Here is a 17,834-nt window from a genome sequence, read left to right as displayed (position 1 = left end):
AGGGGTGTTGAAAGACCTGAGTCAGATTGAGGTGACAAAAGAGGAGGTCCTACAACTAATAGACAAATTAAAAACTAATAAGTCACCGGGTCCGGATGGCATACATCCGAGAGTTCTGAAAGAACTCAAAGTTGAACTTGTGGATCTTCTAACAAAAATCTGTAATCTTTCATTGAAATCTGCCTCCGTTCCTGAGGACTGGAAGGTAGCAAATGTCACCCCCATCTTTAAAAAGGGTTCCAGAGGAGATCCGGGAAATTACAGGCCAGTCAGTCTGACTTCAATACCGGGAAAGTTGGTAGAAACCATTATCAAGGACAGAATGAGTAGGCACATTGATGAACACGGGTTATTGAGGAAGACTCAGCATGGGTTCTGCAAGGGAAGATCTTGCCTCACTAACCTGTTACATTTCTTTGAGGGGGTGAACAAACATGTGGACAAAGGAGACCCGATAGATGTTGTTTACCTTGACTTCCAGAAAGCTTTTGATAAAGTTCCTCATCAAAGGCTCCTTAGAAAGCTTGAGAGTCATGGAGTAAAAGGACAGGTCCTCTTGTGGATCAAAAACTGGCTGAGTAATAGGAAGCAGAGAGTGAGTATAAATGGGCAGTCTTCGCAGTGGAGGACGGTAAGCAGTGGGGTGCCGCAGGGCTCGGTACTGGGTCCCATCCTCTTTAACTTGTTCATAAATGATTTAGAGTTGGGAGTGAGCAGTGAAGTGGCCAAATTTGCGGATGACACTAAATTGTTCAGGGTGGTGAGAACCAGAGAGGATTGTGAGGAACTCCAAAGGGATCTGTTGAGGCTGGGTGAGTGGGCATCAACGTGGCAGATGCGGTTCAATGTGGCCAAGTGCAAAGTAATGCACATTGGGGCCAAGAATCCCAGCTACAAATACAAGTTGATGGGGTGTGAACTGGCAGAGACAGACCAAGAGAGAGATCTTGGGGTCATGGTAGATAATTCACTGAAAATGTCAAGACAGTGTGCGTTTGCAATAAAAAAGGCCAACGCCATGCTGGGAATTATTAGGAAGGGAATTGAAAACAAATCAGCCAGTATCATAATGCCTCTGTATAAATCGATGGTGCGGTCTCATTTGGAGTACTGTGTGCAGTTCTGGTCGCCGCACCTCAAAAAGGATATTATAGCATTGGAGAAAGTTCAGAAAAGGGCAACTAAAATGATTAAAGGGCTGGAACACCTTCCCTATGAAGAAAGGTTGAAACGCTTAGGGCTCTTTAGCTTGGAGAAACGTCGACTGAGGGGTGACATGATAGAAGTTTACAAGATAATGCATGGGATGGAGAAAGTAGAGAAAGAAGTACTTTTCTCCCTTTCTCACAATACAAGAACTCGTGGGCATTCGATGAAATTGCTGAGCAGACAGGTTAAAACGGATAAAAGGAAGTACTTCTTCACCCAAAGGGTGATTAACATGTGGAATTCACTGCCACAGGAGGTGGTGGCGTCCACAAGCATAGCCACCTTCAAGAAGGGGTTAGATAAAAATATGGAGCAGAGGTCCATCAGTGGCTATTAGCCACAGTGTGTGTGTGTGTGTGTGTGTGTATATATATATATATTTGGCCGCTGTGTGACACTGAATGTTGGACTGGATGGGCCATTGGCCTGATCTAACATGGCTTCTCTTATGTTCCCAGTCTATATCTGCAAAGGATGAAAACCTCTCAAAAACCATGTTTTTACCGCTAGCAGAAAGGATGGTAGAAAAAATGGTGAAGGAAGATAAAATTGAAGCTGAAGCTGAAGTAAGATTTTTAAATGCGTATCTCAACTCATGTTTGACCATAATAAACTTTAATTTGCATCACGTCTTCTGCTAATTTATGCAGCTAAATTTTAATAGCTTTCTTATATGCAGCATTTTGGTACAGTTAACAAGAGCAGATATGAAGGTGAGGGTTGAAGACAATGCATAGCCCAGAGAAACTAACCCCTCCAAGAAAGAAAGTAGGGGATAAGAGCCATATGCATGTTGTGGGAAGGTCTGAAACACATACCTTTGCTTCCATGAAATCACCTTTCCCTCGGTTATAGCCAGGGCTTTTTTTGGAGCAGGAATGCAGTTCCGGCTGGCTTGGTGACAGAGGGTGGGACCTAATATGCAAATGAGCTCCTGCTGGGCTTTTTCTACAATAAGCCCTGGTTATAGCTATGGCTCAGCTCGCTAATGTAAAAACCCAAGAAAAAAGTTAACCTGATGAGTTTGGGGTCAAATTAGCTTTCTTTTTGCCAGTGTGGCCACCTTTTAGAAAGAATAAGGAATCATTATGCAGAAATGGTAGAGGGTTCCCCCCCCCCCCCCAAATTTGCCCTTCATTTTTGTACTTTTTCCTGAATTTGGCCATAATTTTCCAGGAAAAAATTGGGGGTATGAAACAAGGAGTTAATGACTCAACAGCTCTTTGTGCCATATCAGAATCTTTTCTGGAAAGGAGCCTTTAAAAGCTGGCCTCTTGGGGAGGGAGGGGACAAGCACATGGTAGTAGAGGCTGAGCTTGCTTCGGCGGGGAGGGCGGAATATAAATAAAATAAAATAAATAGTAGTAAAAATTAGGGTTTGTAGAATCTTTCGGGCTCAAGTACCGTGTTCTACTGGAGAAAGTTTTTCTTCCAGACGTTTCGTTCTCAGCTGCGGAGAACATCCTCAGTGGCGTTGCAGCCGGAGCAGGCGCTCTGAAGGTCAGAGCGCCTGCTCCGGCTGCAACGCCACTGAGGATGTTCTCCGCAGCTGAGAACGAAACGTCTGGAAGGAAAACTTTCTCCAGTAGAACACGGCACTTGAGCCCGAAAGATTCTACAAACCCTAATGATGTTACCAGCCGTGAAAACCTAAACTCTTTGATAGTAGTAAGAATTACAAACCCATTAAGACTGCTAGCTCAGACTCTGACTAAAAAAAGGGGTAGTAGAAATTTGCCTTTTGTTTTTTTGTGGTGTAAAGTGTCCTCGAGTTTATGACGACCCTATAGGCCTTTTAAATTGAGAGGTGCTTTGCCATTGCCTGCTTCTGTGTAGCAACCCTGGCCTTTTCTTTGGTGGTGGTCTCCCGTCCAAATACTAACCTGACCCTGCCTAGGTTTTGAAATCTGACAAGACCAAGCTAGCCTGGGCCATCTAGGTCAGGTCTAAAACACATAACTTCGCTTCCCTGAAATCGTTTTCCTTTTTGTTAGAGCTATGACTCGGCCTGTTTTTTATAGGTCCACAAAGACATTAAAAAAGCCTTTACTTTTTTAATGCTCTTTCCCCCTTTAAAACAATGTGCACAGGCTGTGTTGTTTCTGTAGATTGCACTGACTCTTAATTGACAGTCGTGTCCCGTTTCTCTCCATTTCTAAAGGTTGAGCTGTATTACATGATTCTGGAACGTCTGGAGAAATATCAGGAAGCCCTTGATGTCGTGAGAGGAAAGCTAGGAGGTAGCTTATCCTTCTTTTCCGTTAGACAAATTAATTATGTGTAGAATAGCTAGGTGTATCTAAAGAAGTGTATGCATGCACAGAAAAGCTTATATCCAGAATAAAACTTTGTTAGTCGTTAAAGGTGGCACTGGACTCAACCTTTGTTCTAATGTTTTCCTTAGCCACATACTTGTATTTTAGGGGTGGCCAAGGGTAGCTCTCCAGATGTTTTTTTGCCTACAACTCCCATCAGCTCCAGCCATTGGCCATGCTGGCTGGGGCTGATGGGAGTTGTAGGCAAAAAACATCTGGAGAGCTACCCTTGGCCACCCCTGTTGTATTTGGTTTGAGTCCATTGTTTTATTCAAGATATAAGCTTTCGCGTGCATACACATCTGAAGTGTGCATGCATACAAAAGCTTATACCTTGAATAAAACTTCGTTGGTCTTACCCCACGAGATCGGACTTGACGGGGAAAGTATTGGAAACAGCTGAGATGGACTACTTATCCCAGTTGCTTCCTGGGAAATCTAAGGAAGAAGCTAGAAAATATTGGATGAAGTTATATGTCTGGTTAGATACTTAAGATCCTTTAGTATGAACTGTTATCTCCCATCTCCCATAATTCATTTTATAATATCAGCCAGTTTGGTGTAGTGGTTAAGTGTGCGGACTCTTATCTGGGAGAACCGGGTTTGATTCCCCACTCCTCCACTTGCACCTGCTGGCATGGCCTTGGGTCAGCCATAGCTCTGGCAGATGTTGTCCTTGAAAGGGCAGCTGCTGTGAGAGCCCTCTCAGCCCCACCCACCTCACAGGGTGTCTGTTGTGGGGGAGGAAGGGAAAGGAGATTGTGAGCCTCTCTGAGACTCTTCGGAGTGGAGGGCGGGATATAAATCCAGTATCTTACAATAATTTGTAATAGCTTAAATAGATAACTTACATGAAGACTTCCAATCGCTAAAACATTCCATTTAGATTTTGATGATACGGTCTAAAGCGATAATGACATCTGATAACATCTGTTTTTAAGGAAGTATTTTCATGCAGATTAGATTATATTAGTATCGATTCTTGTCTCTCTAATTTTCTATTTCCCTTTTCCCCGTTCCTTCTATTTTTCTGGAAAACTAATAAAAATCTTTTACTCACAAAAATCTTCGTTGGTCTTAAAGGTGCCACTGGACTCAGACTTTGTTATATTGTTGAAAGATGTAATTTGTAACACAAAGGGGCGATTAGCAGATTAATGTACTGTGTTGGAGATACCACCCCTGTCATTTCATCTTGTTTTATGTTGCATCCTTAGGCGAACTAAGGCAGACATGCAAACGAGTCCACGGAAGTTACTGGCTGCTTTTTAACTAACTTCCTTGATCATACCTGCCAGTCGTGACCTCATTTTGCAAGGAATGGGATGGGAATTATCTTTTCTGCAATGGTTCCCTTCCTGCTTGCCGGAGGGGGGCGGGCTTTTACTTGCTGTGGGCAATCAAGTGGATGACTGTGGCAGAAAACATGGGACTGACCGTGTGAATTGGTGACTCTTTGTTCCACTTAGAGAAGCTGACCAGTGAGCTCCAGAGCAGAGAGATCAAATGCATGGAGATGTACAAGAAGCTGGGCAAGTGGCCAGAATGCAGCGCTCTCTCAAGGAAGCTCCTGCTAAAAAAGTGAGTAGGCGTTTTGGCTGCTTGTCCCTAAGGCAGCTGAAGGTGAAGGTTATGGCTCCTTCCTCAACACCACTGCTTCTCCTCTTGCAGGCACATAGTTATAGCCAGGGCTTTTTTTGTAGGCAAAGCGAGCAGCAGAAGAAGACATTGGGTTTATATTTGGCCCTCCACTCCAAAGAGTCTCAGAGCAGCTCACAATCTCCTTTATCTTCCTCCCCCACAACAGACACCCTGTGAGGAGGGCGGGGCTGAGAGAGCTCTCCCAGAAGCTGCCCTTTCAAGGACAAGCTCTGTGATAACTATGGCTGACCCAAGACCCTTCCAGTAGGTGCAAGTGGAGGAGTGGGGAATCAGACCCGGTTCTCCCAGATAAGAGTCCACACACTTAACCACTACACCAGACTGGCTCTCAAGCAGGAACTCATTAGTATCTTAGGCCACACCCCCTGATGTCACCATTGTTTTGCACAGGGCTTTTTTGTAGAAAAAGACCAGCAGGGGCTCAATTGCATATAAGGCCACACCCTCTGGTACCAAGCCAGCCAAAATTGCGTTCCTGTGCTTTCCTGATTTTAAAAAAAGCCCTGGTTATAGCCAAAGAAGGGGGGGGGGGGAAGAACCCAAATCTGAACAGTGGAAAAGTGGGCCAAGCTGCCTCTACACCATTCATAAAATGTATACCATTTAATATAAAATGACATACCACAAATGAATTTTAAAACATTGTCCAAATGTCAGACTGCATAAAATATGTAAACTGTATATAGTTACTCCTATACATTTGATGGATTTACAATCAACACAAGGGCCATACACGTTTCGGCCCCTAGGGGCCTTCCTCAGTGGTCAATATACAATGTACGGAGACTCACATCCAGGGATAAAAAATAGAGAGCCAGGTGTTGCTTCTTATATGATGTGTGCTATGGTTACTAAATATTATATATTTAAAAAGTGTTCTGGATAGTCTGACGGCTTCCCCCACACATCAAAGGATTCACCTTATAGTTCTCTTGTGCAGAGTGTCAAATGTCACTGGATGTGAGGTAATACCATCATATGAAGCTACCTTCTACTGAATCAGACCCTCGGTCTATCAAAGTCAGTATTGTCTACTCAGACTGGCAGCGGCTCTCCAGGGTCTCCAGCTGAGGTTTTTGCCTGGACCCTTTTTAGTTGGAGATGCCGGGGATTGAACCTGGGACCTTCTGCTTATCAAGCAGATGCTCTACCACTGAGCCACCGTCCCATCAGAAGTAGCATACTACATAGTTATGGCCTCCGGTTCCCAAACTGAGAATGCCAGCCAAGTGCCACTCCCAGAAGAAACGTTTCTCCTTTTTCTTTCCTTCCTTATGACCCAAATCTGTCTTTCGTAAAGGAGCATTCAAGAGGAAAAGATGTGTGTTATATTGAACAGGGATGCTTGGTTCTACCTTGCCCTATCTTGCTGGACTGTTCGCGCAACAGCATTTTTATTAGGACCAATGAAATTGTCATGAATTAGCAAATAAGCTTCCAAGAATTCATCAGAAAGAAGCTCCGTTTAAAAAAAAAAATAAGCATGGGAAGGAGGGAAACGAAGACGCCTCGGGGCATGGTGGTCCAGCTCCCTAGTCTGCTGGTTTTAGCCTTTTTGAAAGAGAGGCAAAGACATTTTGTGTCTGTTATAATGTACAACTCATGCTAGGCTCGGTTTCAAGAAGGTTACAAACTGCAGACTATGTGCATTTCCTTTATGCCCTGAAACATCTTTTCTTGTCTTCTGTCTGCCCCCCTCCCTTTCCTTTTTATTTGTTTTTTGGCTGAGTGTCCAGCCTAATAGAGTTTTAGAGAACTCAGAAATCTTTCTCCTTGTTTTGTAACAGTTTGACCATAATAAACACTTATTGCAGTACTGTGTTGGTGAATTTATTTTCGCTTATAGACCAAGCAGTGACCTGCAATCTTCGTATATTTTCCTGAATCCTTCTCTTTTTTTGAACAGGGCAATCAGACAGCAACTGGAGATTTACTTAGCAAACATTTGGGGACAGTTAAGAGAAGCTGCCTTCTCTGTAACATCAGCAAAAAAGGGCACTGTTTGCTTAAAGGACAAGAAACAATAGAAGCCTTGAAGAAACTTGATTTATAGTGTCTTCACCTTTGAAGCATTCTGATGTTTAAGAGCAGCTGCTCATTAGTTCTCAAGGTTTGCCCCATCCTGCCCTCGTAGAGTGAGATTTAAGCAAGGAACCTAATTCCCATTGACAAGCATACTTGGTGATATGTCCTCAACCTCCCCCTCCAGTTTGGTGTAGTGGTTACGTGTGTGGACTTTTATCTGGGAGAACCGGGTTTGATTCTCCACTCCTCCACTTACAACCGCTGGAATGGCTTTGGGTCAGCTATAGCTCTTGTAGGAGTTGTCCTTGAAAGGGCAGCTGCTTTAAGAGCCCTCTCAGCCCCACCCACCTCCCAGGGTGTCTGTTATGGGGGGAGGATATATAGGAGATTGTAAACTGCTCTGAGTCTCTGATTCAGAGAGAAGGGCAGGGTATAAATCTACAGTCTTCTTCTCTCAAATTTTATCATGAAAAAAAAGGGAATTTCTGTAGCTTTCTTATTGATGCTGATATAAGGGGAAAGTGCAATATCAGCTACCTCCTCGTCTTCTCGGTCTTTCCAGCATTCTTGTGCATTGACTACAGACACCCTGGGATGATCCAACAGCGCTTAGATACTTGGCTCCATAATGAGGACTTTACTGTTGGGCTTGACTTTTGAGACTATTGCACTTCCCACGCATCTGCACTATAAAATGTCTGTTTACAGACTGCCTCCTGTAGTGTGCCGTGGGTTTGAATTCTGTTTAATGGACTGTCCTATCAAGTCTGTAGTAGAATGTAGGTTGCACAGCCGTGAGGACAGGGGTGCCTATAGTCCAGGGGAGGAAATGTCCTATCCATTTAACAGCGGCTTCAGCTGTCCCATTCCTTCATGTTAAACCTCTGTTAAAAGGACAGGATGCCTTTCTCCTGTCCTCTTGGCAACTCTGCATGACAATATTTCTCTGCTTTGAGAGGGGGCCTAAAATTTGCAGAACCTTCAAAAAAAATAGTTAAGAAATTTGGGTTTACACTAACTTAGCAAAGCAACGTATAATAAAACCATAACTTTAGAATAGTCAGACGGATGGCGATCGTTCTTTGGCGAAGATTTATTTGCGCAAACCTCGACTAGAGGAGCTTGCCTTACATTTATTTTGCTTTAAAGGTTTACTAGATGGTTGTCTCCCTTGCAGGTGTAGTCCTTGCTAGTTGTAGGATTTCAGTGCTCTCCTACTAATGCTTTCCTTGGAGTAAACCCTATTTCTGAGGTGAATTGTGTGGCAGCCAGAGACAGGTTTTTTTAGTAGTGTCTCCACGCCAGTGGAATGCTCTTCTCCTTGAGGCTTAATTGGCTTCTGAGTTACTTTCTGTTAGGCATCAGGCCAAAACATTTTTGTTTATCTGAGCTTTTAATTAAGGGATTGATGTTTTACCACTGGTTGTAATAGTACGTTTTAGCTTGGAAGCTGCTATTTGTTTTAAGCTGCTCAATTGTCTGTGATTTTAGGCAGCGGCTATTCTTAATTGAAGAATGCTAAATGTTTGTAATATGCTTTAATTTGTAAGCTACCCCAGGTAGGCTCCCTGAGGAGGTGGCATAAGTACATCAGAGAAGCCCTGTTGGATCAGGCCAATGGCCCATCCAGTCCAACACTCTGTGTCACATAAGAACATAAGAGAAGCCCTGTTGGATCAGGCCAATGGCCCATCCAGTCCAACATTCTGTGTCACATAAGAGAAGCCCTGTTGGATCAGGCCAATGGCCCATCCAGTCCAACACTCTGTGTCACATAAGAACATAAGAGAAGCCCTGTTGGATCAGGCCAATGGCCCATCCAGTCCAACTCTCTGTGTCACATAAGAACATAAGAGAAGCCATGTTGGATCAGGCCACTGGTCCATCCAGTCCAACACTCTGTGTCACATAAGAACATAAGAGAAGCCATGTTGGATCAGGCCAATAGCCCATCCAGTCCAACACTCTGTGTCACATAAGAACATAAGAGAAGCCCTGTTGGATCAGGCCAATGGCCCATTCAGTCCAACACTCTGTGTCACGTAAGAACATAAGAGAAGCCATGTTGGATCAGGCCAATGGCCCATCCAGTCCAACACTCTGTGTCACATAAGAGAAGCCATGTTGGATCAGGCGAAGGGCCCATCCAGTCCAACACTCTGTGTCACACAGTGGCCAATATATGTGTGTGTGTATATAAAATTCTTTACATAAAAATAAAAATTCTTTACATAAAAGAAATAAATCCAATAGACCTGAGCAGGGTTTTGAACAGATCTCCTTAGGATTGTGCTCCCAGCCATGGAAATAGCTTCCAATTTGATTTCAAACCAAACTCAAGGAGCTACTTTTGACCTTTTAAATCCCTACGGCATTGAGACCAGAACGCCTCAAGCAGTGCCTTCTCCAGTACAAACCCACCCAATTGTCAGCATCATCTGGAGAAGCTCCGCTCAGCGTTCCCCATTGCCTTATGAGGTACAGCGGGTGGTTAGACTAAGCAGGGCCTTCTCTGTTGTTGCTTTATTCTAATGGAGCCTCCTTCCAGAAGATAGTGGACATGGTTGCTGCAAGCGGGCTTTTCATTTATGTTGAACTTGCTACTGGCTCTTTGCCGGCGATGCCGTTTTATTATCATCTGTTAGCTGTTGACTGGTGGGGAGGGGAGGAGTTTAGTTCTTGCTTTTTAAGAATAAATTTGTTGTATATTTAATCCATTTCCTTAGATTGCAGTTAACTGTTTTTGTGATCCTTTTTTTGTGAATGGAAAAGCAGGATAGAAATACTTTAATAAAAAAAAGGAAATTTTGGCCCTCTGAGGGGGGTAAAAACCATATACTGAACTGCTTCTTGTCTTATTTCTGTTTTAGCCCAGATGACTGGCAGTTCTATATCATTTACTTTGACTCCATCTTCCAACTGATCGATGCAGGCTGGACGCCCCCAGCTGAAGGGGAGCAGTGAGTTTCTTACCTTTTGAAGTTTTAAGAATGCCTAACCATGAAGTTTGATTTAAGGGGAATTCAAGTCTTTTTTTTTTGAGAGCCAGTTCGGTGTAGTGGTGAAGTGTGCGGACTCTTATCTGGGAGAACCGGGTTTGATTCCCCACTCCTCCACTTGCACCTGCTGGAATGGCCTTGGGTCAGCCATAGCTCTGGCAGAGGTTGTCCTTGAAAGGGCAGCTGCTGGGAGAGCCCTCTCCAGCCCCACCCACCTCACAGGGTGTCTTGTGGGGGAGGAAGGGAAAGGAGATTCTGAGCCGCTCTGAGACTCTTTGGAGAGCGGGATATAAATCCAATATAATCTTCTTCTTCTTTTTTGTTGCATTTTGTGTGTGTGCATGTGTTGTGTGCACACCTGTGCTTGGAAGTCATGATGACCGCTGGCGACTCCTGCCGTGGGCATGGAGGATATTCAGAGAGGGGGCTGAATAAAGCCTGCCCCCACCTCCCAGGTCTGGTATTCCAAGGAGGTCTCCCATCCAAATACTTGCCAGAGTCGAGCTTCCAAGATTGGGCTTACCTGGGCTATCCAGGGCAGGGCAAGAATTCAAGGTCACGCAAAGCCAGCGTAATCTACCTTGGGCGTTTCCAGGGGATGGGGGGGGGGGAGAAGGCAAGATACAAATATAATCCATGAAAAGAGTGGAGGAACAGCAGAGCTTTGCGTTTGAACATGTGGATCTGGCACTGTCTTGGCAAGATGGGCGCCTGATGTGAAATGGGGAGGCTTCCTTGTCGTTTGAATGGATGGGGGAGAGAGAGCCTGTTGTTTTGTGGCAAACGCTTTGCTGGGTAGGAGGGTTCTGCTGTTTGTGCAGGCCGATTAGGTTTCGTGCTGCAATGAGCTACAGAACAGCCATAGAGCTCCCTTCACCACAACGGGAACGCTACTTCTTGCACACAGCTCTCTGGAGGGCGAAGTGCATCACAGCACAGAACAAGCCGTGACTTTCGTAGAGCAGAGGATATCGAGAGAAGCCAACAGTACCCGGCCGCTCCGGGGACCGTACCTTGCCCAGCTGGAGCTGATCAGACGCTTGCGGCACAGAGGATTCAGCGAGGAGCACAAATTGGGTAAGAGCTGCTCATGGGGTGCCAAACTGAGCCCCGTGGGAGAAGGTGCAAAGCAGAAGGCAGCTCTCCCAGCCTGGGATTGCAGCAGCTGATGTAAACTGTGTACAAGAATTGCAGAAATAAACCCGTGCTTTAGGGAGAGCATTGTTTGTCTTCTGTTTTAATCCTTGGCATTAAGAAATAGCTCACGGGTAGTAAATATTTGGATGTATCGGCTGATACAGCAAAGCCTCACAAATTGGTGCAGGAAAGCCGGCTTTTCATTTCGCATTGATCGAGAAATGCTGTCTCTTAAAAACTATCCCCCACTCCACCCCCAGGATGCAAGGGAAATAAAATCCTTGCGATGCTCTTAGAGAGGGAGATGGCTCTTGCAGTAAGTCCTTGTAAAAATACCAAGGGTGACTTTAAAGTCTCCGTCACTCCTGCTGCTTTGTTTTGGGGGGTGAGGGAGAGGAGATAAACAGGTTAAATATCAATCAAGAATAGTAGGAATTAACTGGACTGAAAGATGGACTTTTTTCAAAAGCAGGTTTAATATATGCTAAACTTATTTGATCTTTCTGCGTGTGCATTTGGATGTTTGTTACACAAAAAAAATGTGAAATAAAGGGTTTGGCATATTTAGCCTCTTTAATTTACAGAGGTGAGAGAAACTTTGCAACCTCCCTTGGTAGTAACTGATTAGATTTTACCTGCGTCTTCTGTAAAATAAACTGTTTCTGTATTTCTGTACTTTGGATGTGTAGAGCAGGCCAAACACAATGCAGGAACCCTGATGAGTTGCAGCCCACTCTCTGTTTTGCAGTCCCCCTAGTATATTTCAGGCACTCACTGTTTGCAGCTCTGTCTCCTGCACTCGTGGGAAGATCTAGGGGCCAGCCCATGTCCATCAGCATAGATGAGGAATGCTTGCATGGCCACAGCTGCTTTGTTTCTTCCTTCTCCAAATTCACAAACACAGTTGGATAGTGGTCTGCCATGATGTCCACCGGCGTCCAAGGCTTCTTCCATTTGAGAATTGTTGGAAGGGTGAAAGGCTTACGTTCTTTAGTTGTTGCAGATTTTCTGGACTGTATGGTCGTGGTCTTGGCATTGTGAAGCCTGACGTTTCGCCAGCAACTGTGACTGGCATCCTCAGAGGTATAACGCAGAAAAAACTGGAATTCTCTCTGGGTCAGTAGTCCCACCAATGAGATCTTTGACCCAGAGAGAACTCCAGTTTTTTTCTGGGTTATACTTTTGAGGATGCCAGTCAGAGTTGCGGGCAAAACATCAGGTCTCGCAATGCCATGGCCACACAGCCCGGAAAATCTAGAACAACTAATGAGCCCCGACTGTGAAAGCTTTTGACAACATATTGGCTTATGTTCTGTTGCACTGAATACAGCAAGGTTCAGTAGATAGATAAATTTTTTGTCATTGTTCTCCACAAAAAGAGAGCAACGAAATGAGGTGCTCTTCCACAAACATACCAACACATCAAACACACATATTCATATTCATACCATTTAAATACATCTAAAACCATTTAAACCATTTAAATACATCTAAAACAGATAAACATTCATAAAACCATTTAAATACATCTAAAACAGATAATCCTTCATAACCCTGCATTTAACCTAACCACAGCACTTGGATAGAAACTGTCCTTAAATCTGTTTGTCCTAGCCTTCAACACTCTATATCGTCTACCTGACGGTAAGATCTCAAATAGCAAATGGCCCAGATGTGAAGGGTCCCTTAGGATCATTTGTATCTTCCTTTTACATCCCATATTATACAGATCCACCAATGAGGGGAGAGAACATCCGCAAATCTTTTGTGCTCTTCTCGTCACTCTTTGGAGCACCCTTCTCTCTGCTTCCGTGCAGCTCCCAAACCACGCGCAGAGGCAATAAGATAAAATGCTCTCAATGGAACTACGATAAAAGGCAACCAGCAGACTCCCTGACAGTTGTAGTGATCTTAAGAGTCTTAAGTAGTATAGTCGTTGCTGGGCCTTTTTCTCTAGAGCTAAAGTATTTGCCCCCCATGTTAGATCTTGTTTCATGGTAATTCCCAGAAACTTCCATTCTGTCACCTGTTCTACCATAACACCATCAATAAACAACGGCTGGATGTCCAAATTACTCTTCCTGTAATCCACTATAATTTCCTTCGTCTAATTTATATTAAAAATAAGATTATTTACTTTACACCAAAGGGATAGCTGTTGAACTTCCCTCCTATATGCAGACTCATCATCATCAGTAGTCATAAAAGGGGGTTAGAAAAAGAGCAAGCAGGTGAGATTAAAGTGGGGGCGAACTGAGAGGTTAAAAGTAGAAAAGAGCAAAGACTTAACAAAATTTATGGCAGGATATGAATCTTCATGAGTCCCTGCTCACTTCTTCTGAGTTATTAAAAGACCTCTGAGAAGGGGAAAAAGTGAAAGGAGGGGAGTGGGTGGGAGTGCAGAGAGAGCACTGTCGAACGAAGAGAGGAAAACAACTTACCTATGTGGCCTTCTTGAGTGTTAGGTACCAAAAAGAATCAGGAGGTTTCCAAGTTAGGAATGGAGTGACAGATGGGTCATAGAGAAAACGGCATTGAAAACTTCAGTTAAAAAACTGACCAAATCTCTTTCTCGGTCTCAGCAATTTTCCTGGTTTGTTATATTTTTATCTTTTATGTTAGAGCAATAAACCTGAGTTGCAATATCTGTTTTTAGCCTTCTGAAACCCAAAAGAACAGATAGAGCCAGTAGTCCCACCCACGAGATCTTCTTTATTGATTTGACATCTCTTTTGATCCGAGGCTCCCTTAATACATCAAACGGCTGTGTGCTGATGAATACCAGACTTCAAGCATCCTCAGAAGTAAAAGTTTAATTCAAAGGCATAAGTAGCAAGAGTTCTTTTTTCTTGACTGTGATCAGACACTGGGTGTGTTCACAGTACGCCAAACAATGTGTTCTGCGACTGGATTTTTGTTATTCTTACACTGTAAAAATTGAGTTGCAAAATGCATTATTTAGTGTACTGTGAACACACCCGTTATAAGAGAGTACTTTTGTTTGCAGAAACGTAACATTGGATCCAGAGACTCTGTACTGGCCAGTCTTTCTCTTGAGGAAGAACGGCTAGGCAGAAGGGAGTCATTGCATCCATGAACCGTAGAGCTTGCACTAATTGTCTCAGGAAAGACATCTACTTCTTTGAGCTGCGAGTAACTTTTAAAATGTGGTAAATAGAGTGCAGAAATGGCAAAGCCCTTTGCCTTGGCTTGTAGGTCTTTTGTCAGTTCAGGCACATTGGCTAAGGTGTCACTGTGTCACTGACTTATTTAAAACAATAATGTGTCCTTCGTCCTGTTTCCCTTGTTAGGCAGTCCAGAAGAGCTCATGTTTGAGTATTTCAAACGATTTGGAGATAAACCCTGCTGCTTTACTGATCTCAGGGTGTTTGTAGACCTCCTCCCATCAAGCCAGCATACAAAGGTAAGCTCAGGTGCACTCGATTCACTCACACAGCTGTTCTGTCAGGTTGGGGAAGGGTTGTGTTTTTTAACTAGACCGTGGTCACCTTGTTCATCACAACTCCCAAAGGATTCAAAAGATGGAACTGTCTCTCTTGGAGGAACTTGGGGATATTCAAGCTACTGCATTTCACAGGGCTCTAATTAAGGATTCTGTGAAACTTGAAATTCAGCACATTCTTGCATCCACCAAATTTGTCTGACAAACAGTGCCATCTTAGGGTTCTTTAGCTTGGAGAAACGTCGACTGCGGGGCGACACGATAGAGGTTTACAAGATTATGCATGGGATGGAGAAAGCAGAGAAAGAAGTCCTTTTCTCTCTTTCTCACAATACAAGAACTCGTGGGCGTTCAATGAAAATGCTGAGCAGTCGGGTTCAAACGGATAAAAGGAAGTACTTCTTCACCCAAAGGGTGATTAACTTGTGGAATTCACTGCCACAGGAGGTGGCGGCGGCTACAAGCATAGCCAGCTTCAAGAGGGGATTGGATAAAAATATGGAGCAGAAGTCCATCAGTGGCTATTAGCCTGATCCAACATGGCTTCTCTTATGTTCTTTGTGTTTGCTCCCATTTCTCTACTTGTGCAGTGCTGTGATTTCTCTTGCCATGTCTCAATGCTGATGAGACGGGCGGTGCACCATCAGCCTTCACTTGGAAGCTTGTCCAGTTTTAGATGTTCTTTGAAAGAAGGCGTGGGTTTATGCCAGGGATAGCCAAACTTGCTTAATGTAAGAGCCACATAGAATAAATGTTAGGTCTTTGACCCAAAGCTTCCAAGTGAAGGCTGATGGTGCACCCCACTCCTCATCAGCATTGAGACATGGCAAGTGAAATCACAGCACTGCACAAGTAGAAAAATGGGAGCAAACACAAAGATGGCATTGTTTGTCAGACAACACAGGCAGGAGGGAAGGAAGGAAAGAAGGAAAATAGATGAAGTAGGGGAGGGAGGGGGAAGGCAGAAAGAAAGCAACTTTAAATGCATTCTCCAAGCCACTAGCTGGCTTGGCTTGGAGAAGAAGAAGATGATATTGGATTTATATCCTGCCCTCACTCTGAAGAGTCTCAGAGCAGCTCACTATCTCCTTTCCCTTCCTCCCCCACAACAGACACCCTGTGAGGTAGATGAAGATATTGGATTGATATCCCGCCCTCCACCCCGAAGAGTCTCAGAGCGGCTCACTATCTCCTTTCCCTTCCTCCCCCACAACAGACACCCTGTGAGGTAGATGAAGATATTGGATTGATATCCCGCCCTCCACTCCGAAGAGTCTCAGAGCGGCTCACTATCTCCTTTCCCTTCCTCCTCCACAACAGACACCCTGTGAGGTAGATGATGATATTGGATTTATATCCCGCCCTCCATCCTGAAGAGTCTCAGAGCGGCTCACAATCTCCTTTACCTTCCTCCCCAACAACAGACACCCTGTGAGGTAGATGAAGATATTGGATTTATATCCCGCCCTCCACTCCAAAGAGTCTCAGAGAGGCTCACAATCTCCTTTACCTTCCTCCCCACAACAGACACCCTATGAGGTAGATGAAGATATTGGATTTATATCCTGCCCTCCACTCCGAAGAGTCTCAGAGAGGCTCACAATCTCCTTTACCTTCCTCCCCTGCAACAGACGCCCTGTGAGGTAGATGAAGATATTGGATTTATATCCTGCCCTCCACTCTGAAGAGTCTCAGAGCGGCTCACAATCTCCTTTCCCTTCCTCCCTCACAACAGACACCCTGTGAGGTAGATGAAGATATTGGATTTATATCCTGCCCTCCACTCTGAAGAGTCTCAGAGAGGCTCACAATCTCCTTTCCCTTCCGCCCCCACAACAGACACCCTGTGAGGTAGATGAAGATATTTGATTTATATCCCGCCCTCCACTCCGAAGAGTCTCAGAGTGGCTCACAATCTCCTTTACCGCCCTCCCTCACAACAGACAGCCTGTGAGGTGGGTGGGGCCAAGAGGGCTCTCACAGCAGCTGCCCTTTCAAGGACAACCTCTGCCAGAGCTATGGTTGACCCAAGGCCATTCCAGCAGCTGCAAGTGGAGGAGTGGGGAATCAAACCCGGTTCTCCCAGATAAGAGTCCGTGCACTTAACCCCTACACCAAACTGGCTCTCTTTAAGAAGTAACTTAAAGTAATAAATGCCTTCTCCAAGCTGGCTGATGGGGCGGTAGAGGCTTCAAGAGTCACACAGTATGTGTGAAAGAGCCACAGGTGGTTCCAGAGCCACAGTTTGGCCACCCTTGGTTTATGCTATTATGAGCAGTTTTGCAGAATGTGTTCAGCAGCTGGGAATCCTGCTCAGTTCTATTGTTCATTTAAGCCCCTTTGGGGAAACACTGTGGCTGGGAGGTTGCATGTGAAAACCCTGTCCAGTCAGGATCTGTTAACAGAATTGCTGAGGACTACACTATGGGCATTGTTGATAACTGGAATTCTTTGTCTGAATATTTCCCTCTCTTTGCTGGCTCTCACTCAGCTCTCACCGAAGGTCACTGTGCATATTCTAGCAGACGCTCTTTTAAATTGATTTATAAGCAACATTGGAACAATAGTTGTTTTCATCTATTTATTTAAAATATTTTTAGCTGTCATTCTTACCGTACAGGAACTCAGAGGTGGTGTACAGTGTAAATAATAATAAAATAAAGTAAAAACACTAGTTAAATATCAATAATTTAAAACTGCTGGAAGGCAGAAGAGCTAATCAGGGGCTGTTTTGAATAAAACCATTGGGCTGGGTTGAAATCTGCTGCGAAATTAAACGTCTTGGGATCTTCAGCTTTTTAAAAGGTGTACTTTGAGACCTCATGGTGGTTGGCAGAAGTTTAACCGTTTGCACTGTCAGATGAGGTCGAGGTGTCTGTCTAGCAAGGCCTTCAAAACAGTTATTCTGTCAGGACTTTAGTTGAAGCAGCAGGTATCCAAATGACGTCGGCCTCCCCCTGCCCCCCCACCATTTTCCACCCTGCCCCACTTACTTCTTGGGGCTTGCACTAATTCAACAGTGCT

The 17,834-nt window shown here is 44.4% G+C and overlaps 1 protein-coding gene across 2 annotated transcripts in view; it reads left to right on the top strand.

Moving 5' to 3' along the window:
* The window catches only part of NAA25 (N-alpha-acetyltransferase 25, NatB auxiliary subunit), an 89,115-nt gene that overhangs the window by 22,990 nt on the left and 48,291 nt on the right, over positions 1-17,834 (top strand). For both annotated transcript variants that reach the window (XM_060250366.1, XM_060250367.1), the window contains exons 6-11: positions 1,668-1,775; positions 3,371-3,449; positions 4,994-5,105; positions 10,082-10,171; positions 11,118-11,287; positions 14,659-14,771. In XM_060250366.1, the coding sequence (XP_060106349.1) occupies positions 1,668-1,775; positions 3,371-3,449; positions 4,994-5,105; positions 10,082-10,171; positions 11,118-11,287; positions 14,659-14,771 (672 nt within the window). The remainder of the gene's footprint in view (positions 1-1,667; positions 1,776-3,370; positions 3,450-4,993; positions 5,106-10,081; positions 10,172-11,117; positions 11,288-14,658; positions 14,772-17,834) is intronic.

The sequence above is a fragment of the Heteronotia binoei genome, chromosome 11, assembly GCF_032191835.1.
Source record: "Heteronotia binoei isolate CCM8104 ecotype False Entrance Well chromosome 11, APGP_CSIRO_Hbin_v1, whole genome shotgun sequence".
Taxonomy (NCBI): Eukaryota; Metazoa; Chordata; class Lepidosauria; order Squamata; family Gekkonidae; genus Heteronotia; species Heteronotia binoei.
The sequence above is the reverse complement of the archived record's forward strand: the minus strand, read 5'-3'. Positions and strand labels throughout refer to the sequence as shown.